Genomic DNA, 17,489 nt, shown 5'->3' with positions numbered 1-17,489 from the left:
CTACACAGCGGTAAGTCACGCATGAATTTGAAATTTTCTTGCTCCAAACAAACATCATCAACAATACCAATGCCATGTAAGTTCGCTTTTCCAGTGAAGTTAGAAAGGAAACCTGTTTGCGGCTCCAATTGTGCCTTCACTGTTTATTTTATAAAGTGCCTTTAGTGGTTATTTTATAACTCTAGGACTATCCACTTCTAAATGATTTAATTGAAAGAATACAATTTAAGTTACAATTAAGTCGTGACAATATATTGCTGTAGAATACTTAAACATTAATGCTCAAATATTAATATCCTCAAGGCGCATAGGATTTTGAAATAATTATACAGTCAACGAACTGCTGAGTTAATCACACACCTAAACGTATCTCTCGTGTACTTAGCAGATTGTAAAAGCCAAATTCCATGTTATGAAGGTAACAATGGTCACGAACGTAAATGATCACGAATGCATGTAATACTGTATTCACTTTAATAGCACATATAAGCACCACAAGCAGTCATAAACAAATGGTTGGACATATAGCCAGTTTACGTGTGCCAAGTGTTTGTATGAAGTGGGAGCGCATGGGGAAGACAACGTAAGCTTTTTTGCATATCGCACGGTTATGGGGCGTTTACACTTGGTCGATTTAGTCGCACGGCTAAATCGACTCGCTGCATTTGCGACTAAATCGAAGCACCTAGACCGAATGAGATCGATGGATGTGTTCAATTGTTTCAACCGAAATTGAATGCTGCTTGTCGACTCGCTCTCCTCTGGTCGATTCGAAATCGACTGGCAATTTTAAAGATGTACAAGCAAAAAGTAATTGGTACAATTTGCGGTGTTATAGCAGAAGAAAATAGAATCGACCACAGAAAATAGAACGTCTTTCAATTCAGTTGCTAGTCGATTAGTTGCTTTCGATCAACAAGCGATTAAGTTGAAGTCCTGTTTACACGGTCGATTAAGTTGAAAGTGGCGTCAATTCAACTGAATCGAACGCAAATCGACTAAGTGTAAACGCCCAATTACTATGCATGTGTAAATGTTGGCGAAGAAAGGTTATGATCGCACCATGTAGTATACGTTTCGCATTGAGTTTGACAGCGAAGATAGACCAATACATTGTGGGAAGCTCATTCAGAGTGAAGAATGCTTACTTACTTTGTCAGTATGATGACTGTATTGAGTTGTTGCAGCAAACTGTACAACCTAATTCAGGGGACATAATATATTACTTTACGAATGTACGGCACACTGTAAATAATCCGTGGAAGTGAGACAACAAACGAGAGGTAGGTGTGACTTGTTATTCCCTGTTTAGAATGTCTTTGAAGTTAGTGCGAACACATAGTGGGATTATCGGCTCACGTACATGTCTACAAATAGTCACAGAGCTAGAACTGTGACCGATACAGACAGAACTCTTGGCATACTATCTCTCTGCCTCTTTAGTGCAGTGGCTTAGTCTTGACAACACAGAAAATGTCCTCCGTGATGACCCCATGTCGATTCTTTGGTATTCGTGCTCTGCCATGGATAGAAGAGCACCGGGAATCTGATTGGACTGGCGATCAAAATTATGCCATTTAGGGAATGAGAACCTCGTTATGTCAGAACATTCTTCGATGCAACAAATGTGATCTAGAGTTTCATCTATTGAGAGGACTGTCAACCAGTCATTATGCATACCACTGATATTCCACTGACATGCACAAGCTACTCAAGCAGTAGTTCTGGTGAACCACAAATTTGTTTACAGCTCTAATACACGTCAAGCTCATACTGACTCAAATTCTCAATAGATTTCAAATCCGGTAGTCCTACAGATTGTGGTTCACACAAAATTACATTCCCCATGTTTGATGATGCAATTCAAACTAGTAGAGAATGTCCATTATAAGCATTATGTCAGAAAATTCTACGAACAGCATGCGATTAATAGATATCCCATTTTATTTATACGAGATATGCAATGTGTTCTCTAATGAGGTTTTAATACTATATGTACTTGTGTATGCATTTTGAATATTTACCCGATATCTGCAATTCGATAAACTATGATTCCAGTTCGCTTGCAATAGTTTTTTTGGTTTTATTTTAATATTCCAAAATTCTTAATATCCAATCACTGTAAATACTACGACAAACCTAATGTTATTAGCACAGGTTGTAGCGTGAATTTTCGTTCAAAAAAAAAAAGTAAATGTTTTTTGGAAAGATCTTGTAATCAATCTATGTGACGGTAAATGCTCGCTTTGATTAAGTGATTCGCGTTTTTAACGCTAGGGTGAGCTGAGTCTAAGCCTTGACTGCGATGTCACCGTTTGACCTGACATCTAGTGGCCGATTCAAAAACCTGTTCAACTGAACGTGTTATCTTTAGTTCTTTGGACAGGTGAGGTAGAGGAATGTTGTGAATTCCTTCTGTTCCATTTGATAACGTCAAAAATGAGTTGAATAGAAAGAGTATTGGTAACGTTTAAGTTTCCTATATTCACTGTCTTGGGAGGCTATTTAATTAGGCAAATGTTTTCTAAATTCAAACCTTTTCTTTTTCTCCTATGCAGTGGATATTAGTAATATTTGGAAATTAAATCTAGAAATTAGTAAAGGTATTTTTGGCTACTTAACTAGAAATTGTTACGACGTAGTAGTGAATGACTTTCGGTGTATTAGTATATTTTGAAGTGCTCATTTATATTTCTTCGTGTTTGTTAATTAGATTCCATTTGGTACGTACTAAAAATCATTTAATCAACTCGTGTGTTTACTGCAATATTCATTCTTTTTTGTGAGTTAAAATTGCGAAAAGATTTTGCTCCTTTAAAAACCAGTTATATAGAGTTGTTAAAGCTTGCTCCTTCAGAGCTAGAAATATTAGCTTTAAACGATTTATATTATTTGTTTGTTGTTTGGCTTTACGTTATTTGTTATATACAAAGATATTCATATTAATAGTTGTTGTTGAAAATTTCCATTAAAAAAAAAAAAAAAAAAAAAGTTAAGAATAAAAGTTGACTAGCATGTATTTCATGGAGTCTTAATGAAACGAACCGAGGTCCCTATGTATGCGGTGTATTTCGCTACATAGAAAATATATTAAATCACCTGTCCAAAGAACTCGGTTCTCTGTAGGCCGAGAAGGCTCCATGAATGTAGAATATAAATGCCTTTGTAAGAGGAAAATTAGTAGGCGTGTATTTTTGCTCTCAAAATTTATTAAAAGTAAAAACCCCTTTTGGAAGTATTTAACCTTCAAAATTCTAATACCTTATGGATCAATTTGGCAATTTTTGTGATACAGATAGAGAAAGTAATACGTCTTTTGGTACCGATTTAGTATGGAGTGGCCACATTTTAGGCGATGTTACTATGAGTGAGAGTGTAATTTCGCGTATAGAGAACCCAAATAATGCTCACGTTAGTGGAAATAAAGGCCCTTGTCATAGACATAGTGAAAATGTAACCATGGAACCTCTGGGATATGTTAAAGTTAATGAAAATGTAAGTCAATATAGAGAACCACCTAGCACAAGTTTGATGTACAGTAAAAACCATATGCAAAATTTTCAATCTTTTACGGACGAAAGTGATCGAACCACTTATGTTAAGACATTTTATAGGAGTAATATTGGTAATGAAGCTATTAGTGCACAAAGTCAAAGTAACTTGATGGGTAGACCTTTACAATGTGGACCCATAAGTTCACAGCCTAAATTAAACCAACCTTTGGGGTACGGTTTTAAGTTTGACAAGTATCTATCAGAAACTGTGTATAAATCTGTGCAAAATCAACTACATGATATTCCGTACGTAGACGGAAGTGATAGTTTGGCTTTTTGTCAGTTCTTACTGAAGGTGGAACTTTTGATATCACGTGGAATTGCACCGAATGAAGTGATTTTGGTTTCGGTTTTGGGTAAACTAAATGGTGATGCGTATAGGGAGATGCAAGTACTGTTGAATGAAACCTTAGAATGGCGCCATATATCTGAAAGGTTGCTTCAGTTATTTGTGTCTACTATAGCACGTATGAAATTCACCCAGGAACATTTATACCGTATAATGAGAACGTCCGAACCATTTTATGATTTCGTTCAAGAAAAGATCTGTGTTTTGAACATTTTGTGTATTCCCATGTGTGAGGAAGAATTTTGTACACTCGTGTGCAATTTAGTAACGCCTGAAGTAAGAAATGTACTCGTTTTAACGCAAATTCCAACTAGTAAGCAACTTTTATTAGATTTTGCTAGGTCATACGATTCAAACTTAAGATATACCAAGGATTTTCGTACCGTTTCCTCTAACCAACCAGTGCGTATTTCTTGTGGAAGTAATACTTTTTCTCGACCGCAACCTAAATTCTTTAGTAAAAAGCCTGCGTTTTCTAATGCTAAGATATATGGTGGGTGTAATACATGTGGGAAACCTACTCATCGTTCAGTTACATGCAATTATAATTCTAAACAATTAGAAAGGTGTGAAAATAATGCTTGTGGAACTTTGCCAACTGAAAACTTGACTTCTCAACAAAATGTGGCAAAAATAGTAGTGTCAGTTTGTCACGAAAATGTCTTTTGTGTGATCGATAGTGGCTCGTCTATAAATTTAATCGGTAGAGCATTTTTAAATAAACTTAAGGAAAAATGTAGACCAAAAACTAAATCAGTGAACATTTCGATTTCGGGTATACCTGGAACTAAAACAAGTAAGGAATTAGTGCAAGTTATATTTTTCATAAAACGCAAGAAATTTGTGGATTGGTTTGCAGTAGTTGAGGAAACTGAACTTAACCTTTTGCTCGGTACACCTTTCTTATACGAACACCAAGTTTATGTGGACTACGCTAAAAACTTAGTGCATTTTCCTCGAGAAAATCTTACTGTAAGGTTAGCTTCTAACTCCGAGAGACCATGTGAGAACAACTTCTGTGCTCCAGTTTCTAATTTCAGGGTTGCCCAGGAACGACCCTTGTCACCTTGCTCAACCGGCAGTGGTCTGAATGGGAGACACAATCCTGAATCTCGAAATGTTTGTCGTCGGGGAAGAGAGTCTGTCGTGAGTTATGGGAATGCTGATGTGGGAGGAAAAGGAGCTGATCCCAGAGCGTCGGCTGCCTTGTATGCTGAAGCTGGTCCCAGTGGTGTAGGACAGCAGGGGGTTCCCTCAACATCTTGCCAAGCTGAAAGGAGTTTCCAACCAAATCATTCTTCACCGGATCACAAGGAGGACGAAGAAAAAGGTACAGTTGATGTGTTGACAAACTTGTATTCACCTGATCTTGCAAGCTATGTTAAAGATCTTATTTCTAGATATCCGGATGTAGTCACTGATAAACTAGGTACAATTAAAGATTATGAAATAGAAATCCAGCTTGAAGATAAGAGTCCTTCGGTGACTCAACCATATCCGCTAGCCAAACATAAATTGAATGAACTCGAGAAATTTGTAGATGATCTAATAGCTAGAAATGTGGTTGAAGAAGTAGATAGCTCACCGTATGTGTCACCTTGCTTTTTAGTTGTCAATAATGACAAGTCTAAGCGGCTCGTAGTCAATTATTCTAATATTAATAGGAAGGTGGTAGCTTCAGGGTATCCAACTCCCAATGTTGAAGCGTCTATAGCAAATATAGGAGGTCATAAAATTTATTCAAAATTAGATCTAAAGCTTAGCTATTTTCAGTTAAAACTAGCAAAAGAATCTCAAAAATACACTGTATTTGCTACACCAACTAGACTCTTAGCTTTCAAAACTATGCCAATGGGTTTCTGTCATTCCGGATTTGCATTAACTAGAGTTTTAAATAAAATATTTAAAGACTTAAGTGGTGAACATTTAGATCTGTTTGTTGACGACATTTGTATACACACCAATGATGTAGAAACACATAAGGAAATTTTAGAAAAGGTGTTTGCTCGATTAAAAGAATGGGGAATAACAATCTCTCCTAGAAAAACCTTTTTGTTTAAAAGAAAAATAAAATATTTAGGATATGAGTTTGAAGATGGAAATATGAAAATCGATCCAGATAGAGTTGAAATTATAAAGAATCTACCTAAGCCTCGTAATAGGAGAGCATTAGCAAGGTTGATAGGTTTTGTGTCATATTATTTAAAATTTTTGCCAGGTTATTCAGAATATTTAGCACCTTTGTACAAGTTGAAATCTGAAAAGGTCCCTTTTCGGTGGGGAAAGGAGGAAGATAATTTGTTAAATAAAATTAAAGAGGCAATAGTAGATCATGTTGTCCTGAAAATACCGGACTTTAGAGAGCCATTTGTTATACACTGTGATAGTAGTTGTAAAAATTATAGTGCAATTTTATCACAGTATGATGATACAGGTAAACTTCGACCCGTATATTTTTGGTCTAAGGCGATTCCAGAGAGTGAATGGTCAAAGAATATATTCGAATTGGAGGCTCGTGCTCTTTGTTTAGCACTTTCGAAATTTGATATGTATCTGTTTAAAAAATTTACTGTTTTCTCAGATAATTCCAGCCTAACTTGGATATTGCGTAACCACAAGCGTCAGCGCAAATATGGGTATCTGATCGAGCGTATCAGTAAGTATAAGTTTGATGTAGTATATCTGCGCTCACGCCGTAACCATCTTGCAGATTATTTAAGCCGTATTTATCAATATACGGAGTTTACTCCTCCATCTGAGGAAATTGTAGAAATTGATGAGTTTGAAGGTAAAGAGGTACATGTATCGTATTTTAATTTGTGGGAGGAGCCTTTATTAAATGAACCTTTATATAAATATCAACGCGAAGATACGGAGTTGAAAGAAATTATAGATAAAATAGAAAGTGGTGAAAATGTAAGAAATTATAGTCTTAAAAATAATATCTTGTTAAAGAAAACCAATGGTAGAGTAAATGGTGGTCAAAGAGCAGTAGTACCAAAGTCAATGGTAAATACAGTTATAAAATATCATCATGATGAAGTCGTAGGGGGTGGTCACAGTGGGATTTCCCGCACGATAGCTAAGATAGCATCTAAATTTACTTGGAAAAATATGTTCGATGAAATTAGGAACTATATACGCCAATGTATTGTCTGTCAAAAATCGAATGATAGGAACACTCTTAAATACGGAGAATATTATTCTAGGAAAATAATCTATCCATGTCACACTTATTACTTAGATACCTTAGGGCCTTTGCCTAGCAGTAAGGGATTTAAATATATCCTAGTTCTTGTAGATGCTGCTAGTAGATTCGTTGTAATGGAACCTTTGAGAACCTTAAGTTCACGTCTCATATGTGACAAATTAGAAAAGATCTTTATGTTTTATGGGTTATGTAATAAGCTGGTTCATGATCAAGGATCATATTTTATGTCTACGACCTTTAAGAACTTTCTTTTTAGTAGGGGTATTCAGAATGTTACTACATCTAGCTACTCTCCTAGCTCTAACTTAGTTGAAAGACAGAATAAGGTAATTCGTCTAATATTAAGATCTTACATTCATCAAAACCAAACAAAATGGGTTGATTTCATAAGACAAGTTCAATACACCATGAATGTCAGTATAAATTCAGAAACTAAGAAGACACCTTCTGAAGTTTTCTTGGGGCGTAAAATGTTCAACCCTATGGATGTAATTTGGCTGTTAGACTTAGGTATAGTAGAGTCCTCTACAAATAAAGAAGAGATTAGCAAAACGATCATGACTAATATAGAAAAGGCGTGGCTCCGAAAAGAAAAGCTTTATAACAAAAAGAGAGTTCCTTGTACTCTTCAAGTAGGGGAACTAGTTCTCGTTAAAAAGATTATGAAAGCTTCTTTGGATAAAAAGTTTAACCCAAAATTTGCATTGCAATATTCAGGCCCATTCCGTATTTTAAATTATCCGACAAAGAATACAGTATGGTTAGAATCTGTGGAAGATCCAAATAAAAAGCTAAAAAGACATGTAATGTATATAAAAAAGTATTACCCTCCCCGAACTTCAGATGATACAGTAAATGAAAATCAAGGTTAAAAATTAAAGGAGTAAATTCAAAGTCTAGTTAGAGAACCTATGTAAATAGTGTATAAATTTATATTATGTTTATTTTTGTAAGAATACTGTTCGTTGTGTTTGTATCCTGCAGGAATGTATTGTGATCGAGTTCTGTATTGTCCACGACGCTTGTCATGTTGTCAGTCCTGTTGTCAATGTTGTCATCCAACTGGTGCAAGGAGCAATTCCAGAGATCAACCTTAAAGATCCTGTCATTGAGTGCAGTGCCATGTCTCGACTAAGAAGAATATGTATGTATGTAACTAATCCAGGCCTGGGAAACAACAAGTAAGAGATCTATTCTTTTCTTATCGAGTGACATTGGAAATATGAACTTTACAAAATTGCAACTCAAATTCACTATCTGGAAAATCTTTATAAAAAATTTTAAATGCGGGAGGCACTTTATTATGTAGCGTGAATTTTCGTTCAAAAAAAAAAAAAGTAAATGTTTTTTGGAAAGATCTTGTAATCAATCTATGTGACGGTAAATGCTCGCTTTGATTAAGTGATTCGCGTTTTTAACGCTAGGGTGAGCTGAGTCTAAGCCTTGACTGCGATGTCACCGTTTGACCTGACATCTAGTGGCCGATTCAAAAACCTGTTCAACTGAACGTGTTATCTTTAGTTCTTTGGACAGGTGAGGTAGAGGAATGTTGTGAATTCCTTCTGTTCCATTTGATAACGTCAAAAATGAGTTGAATAGAAAGAGTATTGGTAACGTTTAAGTTTCCTATATTCACTGTCTTGGGAGGCTATTTAATTAGGCAAATGTTTTCTAAATTCAAACCTTTTCTTTTTCTCCTATGCAGTGGATATTAGTAATATTTGGAAATTAAATCTAGAAATTAGTAAAGGTATTTTTGGCTACTTAACTAGAAATTGTTACGACGTAGTAGTGAATGACTTTCGGTGTATTAGTATATTTTGAAGTGCTCATTTATATTTCTTCGTGTTTGTTAATTAGATTCCATTTGGTACGTACTAAAAATCATTTAATCAACTCGTGTGTTTACTGCAATATTCATTCTTTTTTGTGAGTTAAAATTGCGAAAAGATTTTGCTCCTTTAAAAACCAGTTATATAGAGTTGTTAAAGCTTGCTCCTTCAGAGCTAGAAATATTAGCTTTAAACGATTTATATTATTTGTTTGTTGTTTGGCTTTACGTTATTTGTTATATACAAAGATATTCATATTAATAGTTGTTGTTGAAAATTTCCATTAAAAAAAAAAAAAAAAAAAAAGTTAAGAATAAAAGTTGACTAGCATGTATTTCATGGAGTCTTAATGAAACGAACCGAGGTCCCTATGTATGCGGTGTATTTCGCTACAAGGTTGATATGCAATACATGTTCATTACAAATTCATGCAAAAATTGGTTAATATCGATTAGTCTTGTATTTTAAGATTTTCTTGTATTTGTTTCTACGACTAAAGAAGCTACATGTACGTGACAAAAGATTGTTATGAACATGTTACACTGTGGAGAGGGTTACAGTATTTTGCGTGTATTTGCGAAAATAACTAAATAACAATATGCAGTAAGCGAGAATGCCAAAAGGGAATATCAGTGAGCGAGGAATTTCTAGATTGCATTTCCGTATTCTTAAATGATTAAACATCATATTAGAATATACTGGGAATACTATCATACAAGCTAATGAAAATGGTAAATGTTTATAAGCAACGCCCAGTTGTTATAGTTGGTATTACTGAATCTAATTGTGTAGTTTGATGTCATAATTATATTTTTATGTGTATATTTTTTGTCTAGGTGTAAATACTATACAAGGATATGAAGAGAGATGTTGTGAACCTGGTATACAGCTAGAGAATTGCAACATATGCATTTGCCAAGAAGGTTGCATTAAAACCTGTACTCGCCGGGAGTGTCCTGAAAACGTAGGCTTCCATATGCAATCCTCAAGTAAGAGAATAGCTAATTATTATAATTTACTACCTCGTTATTGAGAAACGTGTTTAATTCAATTTTATAACTCAGGTGAATGGTTTACTATTGAAACACTGTGTTATCCATATCTCCAATGAAGCACTGTGTACATGAAAATGGCTAAAGATAGTTGCATGCAAGTAATGAGTTTTACGTGTAATGACACTTTGTCTTCCTTATGAAACATTTCAGAGTTTTCGTAGGAAGGGTCGTAGGTTCGATTTTCCGATTAATATGTGATTAATTATGACGATGTTTTGTACACTTTAACATTATATTGTTTGCCTTGATTTTTTAAATTATACTTAGGTTCAGAGAACACACTCACAGTGTGGTAGTGGTTAGAATATATCTTGTTTAGTTTTTGTTTAATTAGTAATGTAGTTATCATAAATATCATAATGAAATCCAGTTGTTATTAATAATTTAAAAATAATTTGCATGATAGTAAATATGACTGCAACTCCATGAATTCTAAATACACCACAGTACGTTCCTGGATCGTACATGTCCGTAAGCCAAAGAGAGATTATCGTACCGTGCAGCCAACGTCCGGTCACTCTGCAACCTACGAACCATTGCACACACCAAATAATACAATTTTAGACAAAAGAAGCAGAAGACGTGCTTACGACGACAGGCACCTAAGATTTTCACAGATAATTTGATAGATATGTTTTAAATGGAACACATGATTCTGATTATATTGAATGGTAGCAATAAAAGTGTAAGATGGTAGACCAAGAGAATAGCAACTAATTTTGAACAGTCTTGCCCCCATTCGATTTTGGTTCATTTTCCTCCATCTTACTCATAGTTGAAGTTAGTCGCTGTCCTCTAAGTTCCAATGACTTGCTGATTGGGGCTTCTCGCTGATTCTATGATGAAAAATTGTCCGCTAATCGACTATAGCATCAAATGACGGTCCACTGGCTCAACGGCCAAAATGACTAATGAGTGACAGACGACCAAATTACCAAGTTCGTTCTCTCTCAATCAATTTTGACACGATTGTCTCTAACGTCATGATGAGAAGAAGTAAGTGACACCCACTGGGTAACATGAACATGATCAATTACCCAAATGTGACATTGACAAACTGCGTGTTTCCACATGTCGTCGACTCAAAACAAAGCTGTTAATCTTTCTTCTGAGCTTGCTATAATTCGCAAAAAGAGACTCATCTAAGTCAAAGTACTTACTTACTTGTTGTAACATCGTGTGTTGTAAACGAACGAAAGGGACAATGTCTTGTCGTAGCATGACTTGAGGGGCCAATAAGGTAAAGTCAACTGAGAGTCAATCTAAACAAAGCAAACTAAAAGGGTTTCGTGGGAGACTGTCAAGGTGTAAAGATACTCAAGATCTCTACTAAAGACACAAGGACTTTCTCGTTAACAGCAAAGCAATAGGTAATTATTCTTTGAATATAAAGTCAGCTAGCTACCTAAAACAGAATATCGATGTTAATATCCATGTGGCACTGAACTCTTCAAAGGCTGCTTGGCTTCCCATTGATGACTGTTTGCATTCCCAACATGAATTAAGATGTCCTGGGTCGGTCCTTATTTTATATCGCATAACATCGCCTTCCTCCAAAATGTCGAATAGGAAGGGGCCGAAAACCTTCCAGAACCCTGACTTTTTGAAACCACAAGATCTGCTAGATTGCACAAAAAAACTAACTTCTCTGGAGAGATGGATACTGTAAGATAAACATCTTACCGCTGGACCATTAAGAAAACTATGAAAAGATTGCAACTAATTGTCAAAGCCGGTGATAGATGGTGTGATCATATAACTGCATGGTAATTGTAACACATCTGCACACAAGCATGCTGTGGGTGACGTCAGTAGAACTAGTAATCATGGGTAACGGTGCGTAAACAGTAATAGTAAAAAAAAAAAGGCAGTAAAATTGTGTGTGGTAGCTCCTTAAAGAAAAAGGCAGAGGGCAAGTTCACAGTTTCAAAGTTTCCAATAAATTAATAAACTTTTGTCACAGTTTACTGATCCAATAAGCATACACTAATAACTAGAGCCACCCACATTATGCTTTATTTTTTGTTTAATTATGCATTATTTTTTTCCAAATTATTCAGGAATTATGCTTTATTGTTAATTTCAATCATTGTTTCACATTAATTGTGTATAATGTGTAATATTTACTATATATTAAATATTCTAAATATCTTGATTTATTTATTAATATTTTATGCAATTAGTTTCTTTCATATTTAATGAACTTTCTACTTAATGCACTGTAGTTCGATATGTTTTACTCGAGTCAGTTCTTTTTTTATAACTTGCGTGCGCCTTAGAGGTGCATATATAGAGAAAGGGAAAGTAAAAGATGATATCATTAAAATACAGAAAGTGCTCAATTTCAAAAGGTACACATAACAATATAGTGTGAAGTTCTTGTGCACTTTTTGTACATTTCGAATCATCATTCATAACTGCGCAGTTATACTTACAAGGAAAGCTATCCAAATCCTCGACGAGTATCGCATTGAAACTCGCACAACTGGAAGGACATATTGAAAGATGGAAATATGCTTACTCTTACGATTCGCATCGTCGTCGAACTGGAAGTAGAATGATCGTTCCCCCACAGCCCCAGAAACTTATGTACTCTGGTCATACATGCCAGAATGTAATACACTGGAACCTGTTTTCTCACGAAGACAAATATTGCTAACTTAAGATGATAACAGTCGCTGGTGATTGGGATCTCTAGTATGTCATTGATGCGAACCGATGTCAAATGCAACACTATACACAATCGTAAGTTCCAAACGAACAAGTTTACCCGATGGAGAAAAGGGATACGCTGAAACCACAACTCAAAAATGGCTTTCTATGGTTATTTTTATAATTATTAGTATGACTATTATTATTATTATTATTAGTGGTAGTAGTAGTAGTAGTAGTACTAGTAATAGTAGTAATATGATTAGTATTATTAATATGAGCAGTATGATGAGTAACAATAATAATAATAATGAGAAGACAACAAATGTATTGTTGGGCCTGTTAAGTAACGAAATACTTCGGCCTGTCTTGAGTGTCCTCTAGCACTGCTATAGTTTTTAGAATACACAACCATACTCCAACCGGATTCGAAGTCGGGACCGTTGAGCCGCTGGCTTGACTCCTCAACCCACATGAACACGAGGTCTGCAAGAAGAAGAAATAGTATAGGACAGGGTTTCTCGACCTGGGGGTCGCGAAATTAAACGAAAGAGATAAATAAAATTAGAATCTAATACCAGAAGATAATTTTAAATAATTATTATTTTGAATTTTGTTCTGATAAACAATATTTTATTTGTATACATACTTTCAAGAACAAAAAGAAATTGGTCTACTAAACACTTTCGACAGGTGCAGAGTTGGTTAAAAATCAATTTCAATAAAAGAGGTGCGATATGAAACTAATGAGAACTACATATTAAAATACCAGAAGAATGGTAATGCACTTTATTTTTTGTTTATATGACCCAAAATTGATAGTTATGAAGTTTTAAAATTTTCAAACGGCCTCCATTTTGAAACATTATGAAGAATCGGTTTCAATATTTGTAATACGAACGAACGGACCAAATTTGGTTTTAAAACATTCGCTTTTAGGGAAGTTACTGTATCCACTATATAAAAGAAATGGATTCTACTATTATAAAAATAGAAGTATATAGTGAGATCTCCGCAATAGATATATTAAAAATCTCACAAGAGCTCATTACATGGCAGAAATCATAAGGGGGTCACTGGCAAGAGGATGTGATAATATGGAGGTCGTGATCGGAATTAGGTTAAGGACCACTAGTAAAGGATTATTATTATTATTATTATTATTATTATTATTATTATTATTATTATTATTATTATTATTATTATTATTAATATTATTATTATTATTATTATTATTATTATTATTATTATTATTATTATTATTATTATTATTATTATTATATCTTTGTTGTCATCTTCGTCGTATTGGCGACCTCATGTTTGTGTTGATTGACGCGTCAAGACAGCGAATCAAGGGTCCAGACTTCAAATCCAGGCTGAGGTATGGTTAGTTGTGGATTTTAAAACCTTTATAAGAATGCTAGAGGATACTCAAGACGGGCCTATGTCCTTCGTTACTTAACGGGCCAAATAATACATTTGTTGTCTTCTTCTTCCCATTATTATTATTATTATTACTCATCACACTCCTCATATTGGTACTAATCATACTACTACTACTACTACCAATAATAATAATAATAATAATAATAATAATAATCATCATCATCATCATAGAAAGTCATTTTTGCGTTGTGATTTCAGCGTGTCCTTTTCCTCCACAGGGTAAACCAATTCGTTTGGAACTTACGATCGTGTATAGTGTTCCATTTGACATCAATTTCATTAATGACGTACTAGAGATCCCAATCATTACCGGCTGTTACGTTCAGTTTGCAATATTTGTCTTCGTAAGAAAAAAGGTTCCAATGTATAACATTCTGGCATGTATGACCAGAGTAAATAACTTTCAGAGGCTATGGGGGAACGATCGTTCTACTTCCGGTTAGACGACGTTGCGAATCGTAAGAGTAAGCATATATCCATTTTTCAATGTCCTTCCACTTGTGCAAGTTTTGATTTGATTTGATTTATTGACATATAACACAACACGCACAGGCCTAATTACAGTGTTACACACTAGCGGATCCAGAAGGATCGTTTGGAGGGGGAGGTTCGCTTTCTGGAAGATGATTGTAGCCTCGAAGTGACGACATTTTTAATTTGCAAGAATGGGACGCACATGAATCCCGAGCTGGAAGGGGGTGTAAACCTGGTTCCCAGATTCCATTTTGGGACCCAAATTTATAAGTTATTATTATTATTATTATTATTATTATTATTATTATTATTATTATTATTATTATTATTATTATTATTATTATTATTATTAATGTTATTAATGAAAGTGTATTCTTTCTGCAAATTTAAATGAAATACGCACTTCCGTTTTGGAGGCATGATAGTGTCATGATTTACTTCAAACATAGTTACCGCAATATATCAGATGCGCTGTCTTGCACAGTACTTGCACAAAACAAAATACTGTATTGACGATGGCATTCATTTTAACGAAAGAGTGCACAATTTCCTCTAATCATTTATATTTTGAATAACAATTGCGAGGCAACAGTTGAGAAAAAAAGTCTTGGTCTATGCAAAAATAGATAACAAAAGTATACATGCATAAAGAATAATACAAAATGACAACAAATAAGAAAAGACATTATGATATTTCTATGTACGTTTCTTGGTAGCTTAAAAATTAATTGTAAAGTGATATTTCATAACATATGGCACACTGTGTTCCAAGTGCGCCAAAATATAGGGGAGCGATCTTCACATATTGCTTAAATTTCTCTTTACATCAGGATATAATTCAGCAAATTGGAAACAAAAAGTAATAATAATATTCACACTTAACTCTAAAGATGTTTTAATGGCTTCATGATTATTCTCCGTGGTAGTGTTTGCCCGAACATGAATTTCGAGACTTTTCCCGAAATAAGAATGCTATGATATTTCCCTTAAAGAACTGCCCTGCTCACTCAAGGGCACAGATCAAGTACAGGAGAATTAAATGAATACACTTTCTAACACAAAATACTAATCATCACTGAAGTTAAACCTTGTACTCTCCTTCTAACAGGAACCCAGAACGACGGTTTGAAATCAAACTACAGCAGTAACAGTATAAAGAAATGAATTGCGAATATGAATCCTTATAAATTTAATACAGTGCAGCACTCCTTAACCATATAAAACCCTACGAACGTAAATGCACAATTCATTCAATAAAATACTGCATACAACGACTCACCAAAGGTAGTCGTCAACCCTGGTTCGGCTAATAATATAAGTAAATCTTTAGTGGCAATAATTGTTTACACCTTAAAATATCTTCCGTAATTATATTCACTAGTATTATCACCTTTTATACTGAAATTACAAGTCCATGATAAGTATTAGATAATTTATTCGTTGATTCTCTTTTTAACGTATATTCACACAAACTGTCTTGCAATCATACATGTTAATTATGTATCCATAAACAACTACATAGCAACCAACTATACAATAATAATGTATATTTCTTACATATATTAAAACATTCTTCTTTTGTTATTTTTAGTTAACATTATATCAGGTATAGTGCTTGTGTAGAAGCACTTTCTGCCCAAGATACAAGTAATTATCAACCGATACAAAGTATCTCGTTGTATAAAATGTCGCCCGATGATGGGACTGAATATAAAAGTTACAAGTGAGCTTGGCTTTTATATTTAAGAACTACTGGTCCGTTTATAATGATGGCATAAGAATAGTGCTATTCTTTACATTTTGATCGACTCTCGTATATAACTTTATTAAGTTTCCTTCATATAAATACATTTATAATAAGTCTTTTATTTCATTAATATTTATCTTTTATTATAAAAACGTCGTCGCTTACTAATATAATCAACGAAGGGTGCGAAGTCAAAAACGTAAGAAATAATTTCATTTTAAAACACATTACAATGATCAACAGTTTCAATCATTAATAAAAACGGTGATGTTAACAATGTTTGATCTTTCTAGGGCGCGTTATATAGTAATTACTTTAGATGGTATTTTACAATATACATTATATCAATAAGGCGTCATGATACAAAAGGATCTTATTCGAGTAACATATAAGGTGGTGCATGAAGACAGTCGTCGAATACCTAGCTTAATAGAATGAACCTTATACTTAACATAATCCTTGATAATTAAGGTTCAACACAAATCAATATAATATAAATAACCTTTGCTTTTAATCAATTATGAAGCGAATTATAATTCTTCACATTAACAAGAAAGAATTAAAATCATTTGAAAATTATCATTTGTTGAAACAGACGTAATAAAGTATCTAAAAGTCATAAGGGTTGTTTTCATTATTGACATTAACACATAAATTTGAAGATAAATGTTCATAAGAATCTATAACTGATATGGGTTTAATCCTTACTACATCAACTGCAGTCAGTTTAAATTCGTACTTGCATATGATTCTAATAAAGTACATTGTACTGCACAATCGTGATTATGTTCCGCATTATTTTGTACATGAATTGCGTCATTGTTTTGATTTTGATATGAAGTGCCATCTCTTGAATTACGATTACGTCTATCCATGTAGTTTACTGTATTTCTGGAATTTCGCCATGTATTTCGACTGTTTTTGAGTCTACTTCGATTAAGTGATCTGACATAATTATTGTCACTATTGGTTAGGTTAGGTGGATTACCAACATATCTTTGCCTATTTTGCTCGTTCTGATTGTTTAAATTTGCTCGAATTAGGTTATGTTCCGTATTGTTCACATTACGGATATTTAGATTACGAACAGGTACAAGGTGATCTGAATTGTTTTTAATTTTACCTACTCCCGCTTGATGATTCAATGTCTGGTATTGAGTTTCATAACA

The 17,489-nt window shown here is 34.1% G+C and overlaps 1 protein-coding gene across 3 annotated transcripts in view; it reads left to right on the top strand.

Annotated features, from left to right (window-relative positions):
* LOC145662661 (uncharacterized) overlaps positions 1-17,489 on the top strand; it is a 120,966-nt gene that overhangs the window by 85,024 nt on the left and 18,453 nt on the right. For 2 of the 3 annotated variants that reach the window (XM_081728460.1, XM_081728459.1), the window contains exon 6: positions 9,783-9,935. In XM_081728460.1, coding sequence (XP_081584586.1) covers positions 9,783-9,935 — 153 coding nt within the window. Of the gene's footprint in view, positions 1-790; positions 5,234-8,098; positions 8,296-9,782; positions 9,936-17,489 lie in introns of those variants that run through there. The other variant, XR_014127077.1, reaches the window with a different exon arrangement.

The sequence above is a fragment of the Thermobia domestica genome, chromosome 10 (assembly GCF_964235325.1).
Source record: "Thermobia domestica chromosome 10, izTheDome1.hap1.1, whole genome shotgun sequence".
Classification (NCBI taxonomy): Eukaryota; Metazoa; Arthropoda; class Insecta; order Zygentoma; family Lepismatidae; genus Thermobia; species Thermobia domestica.
The sequence above is the reverse complement of the archived record's forward strand: the minus strand, read 5'-3'. Positions and strand labels throughout refer to the sequence as shown.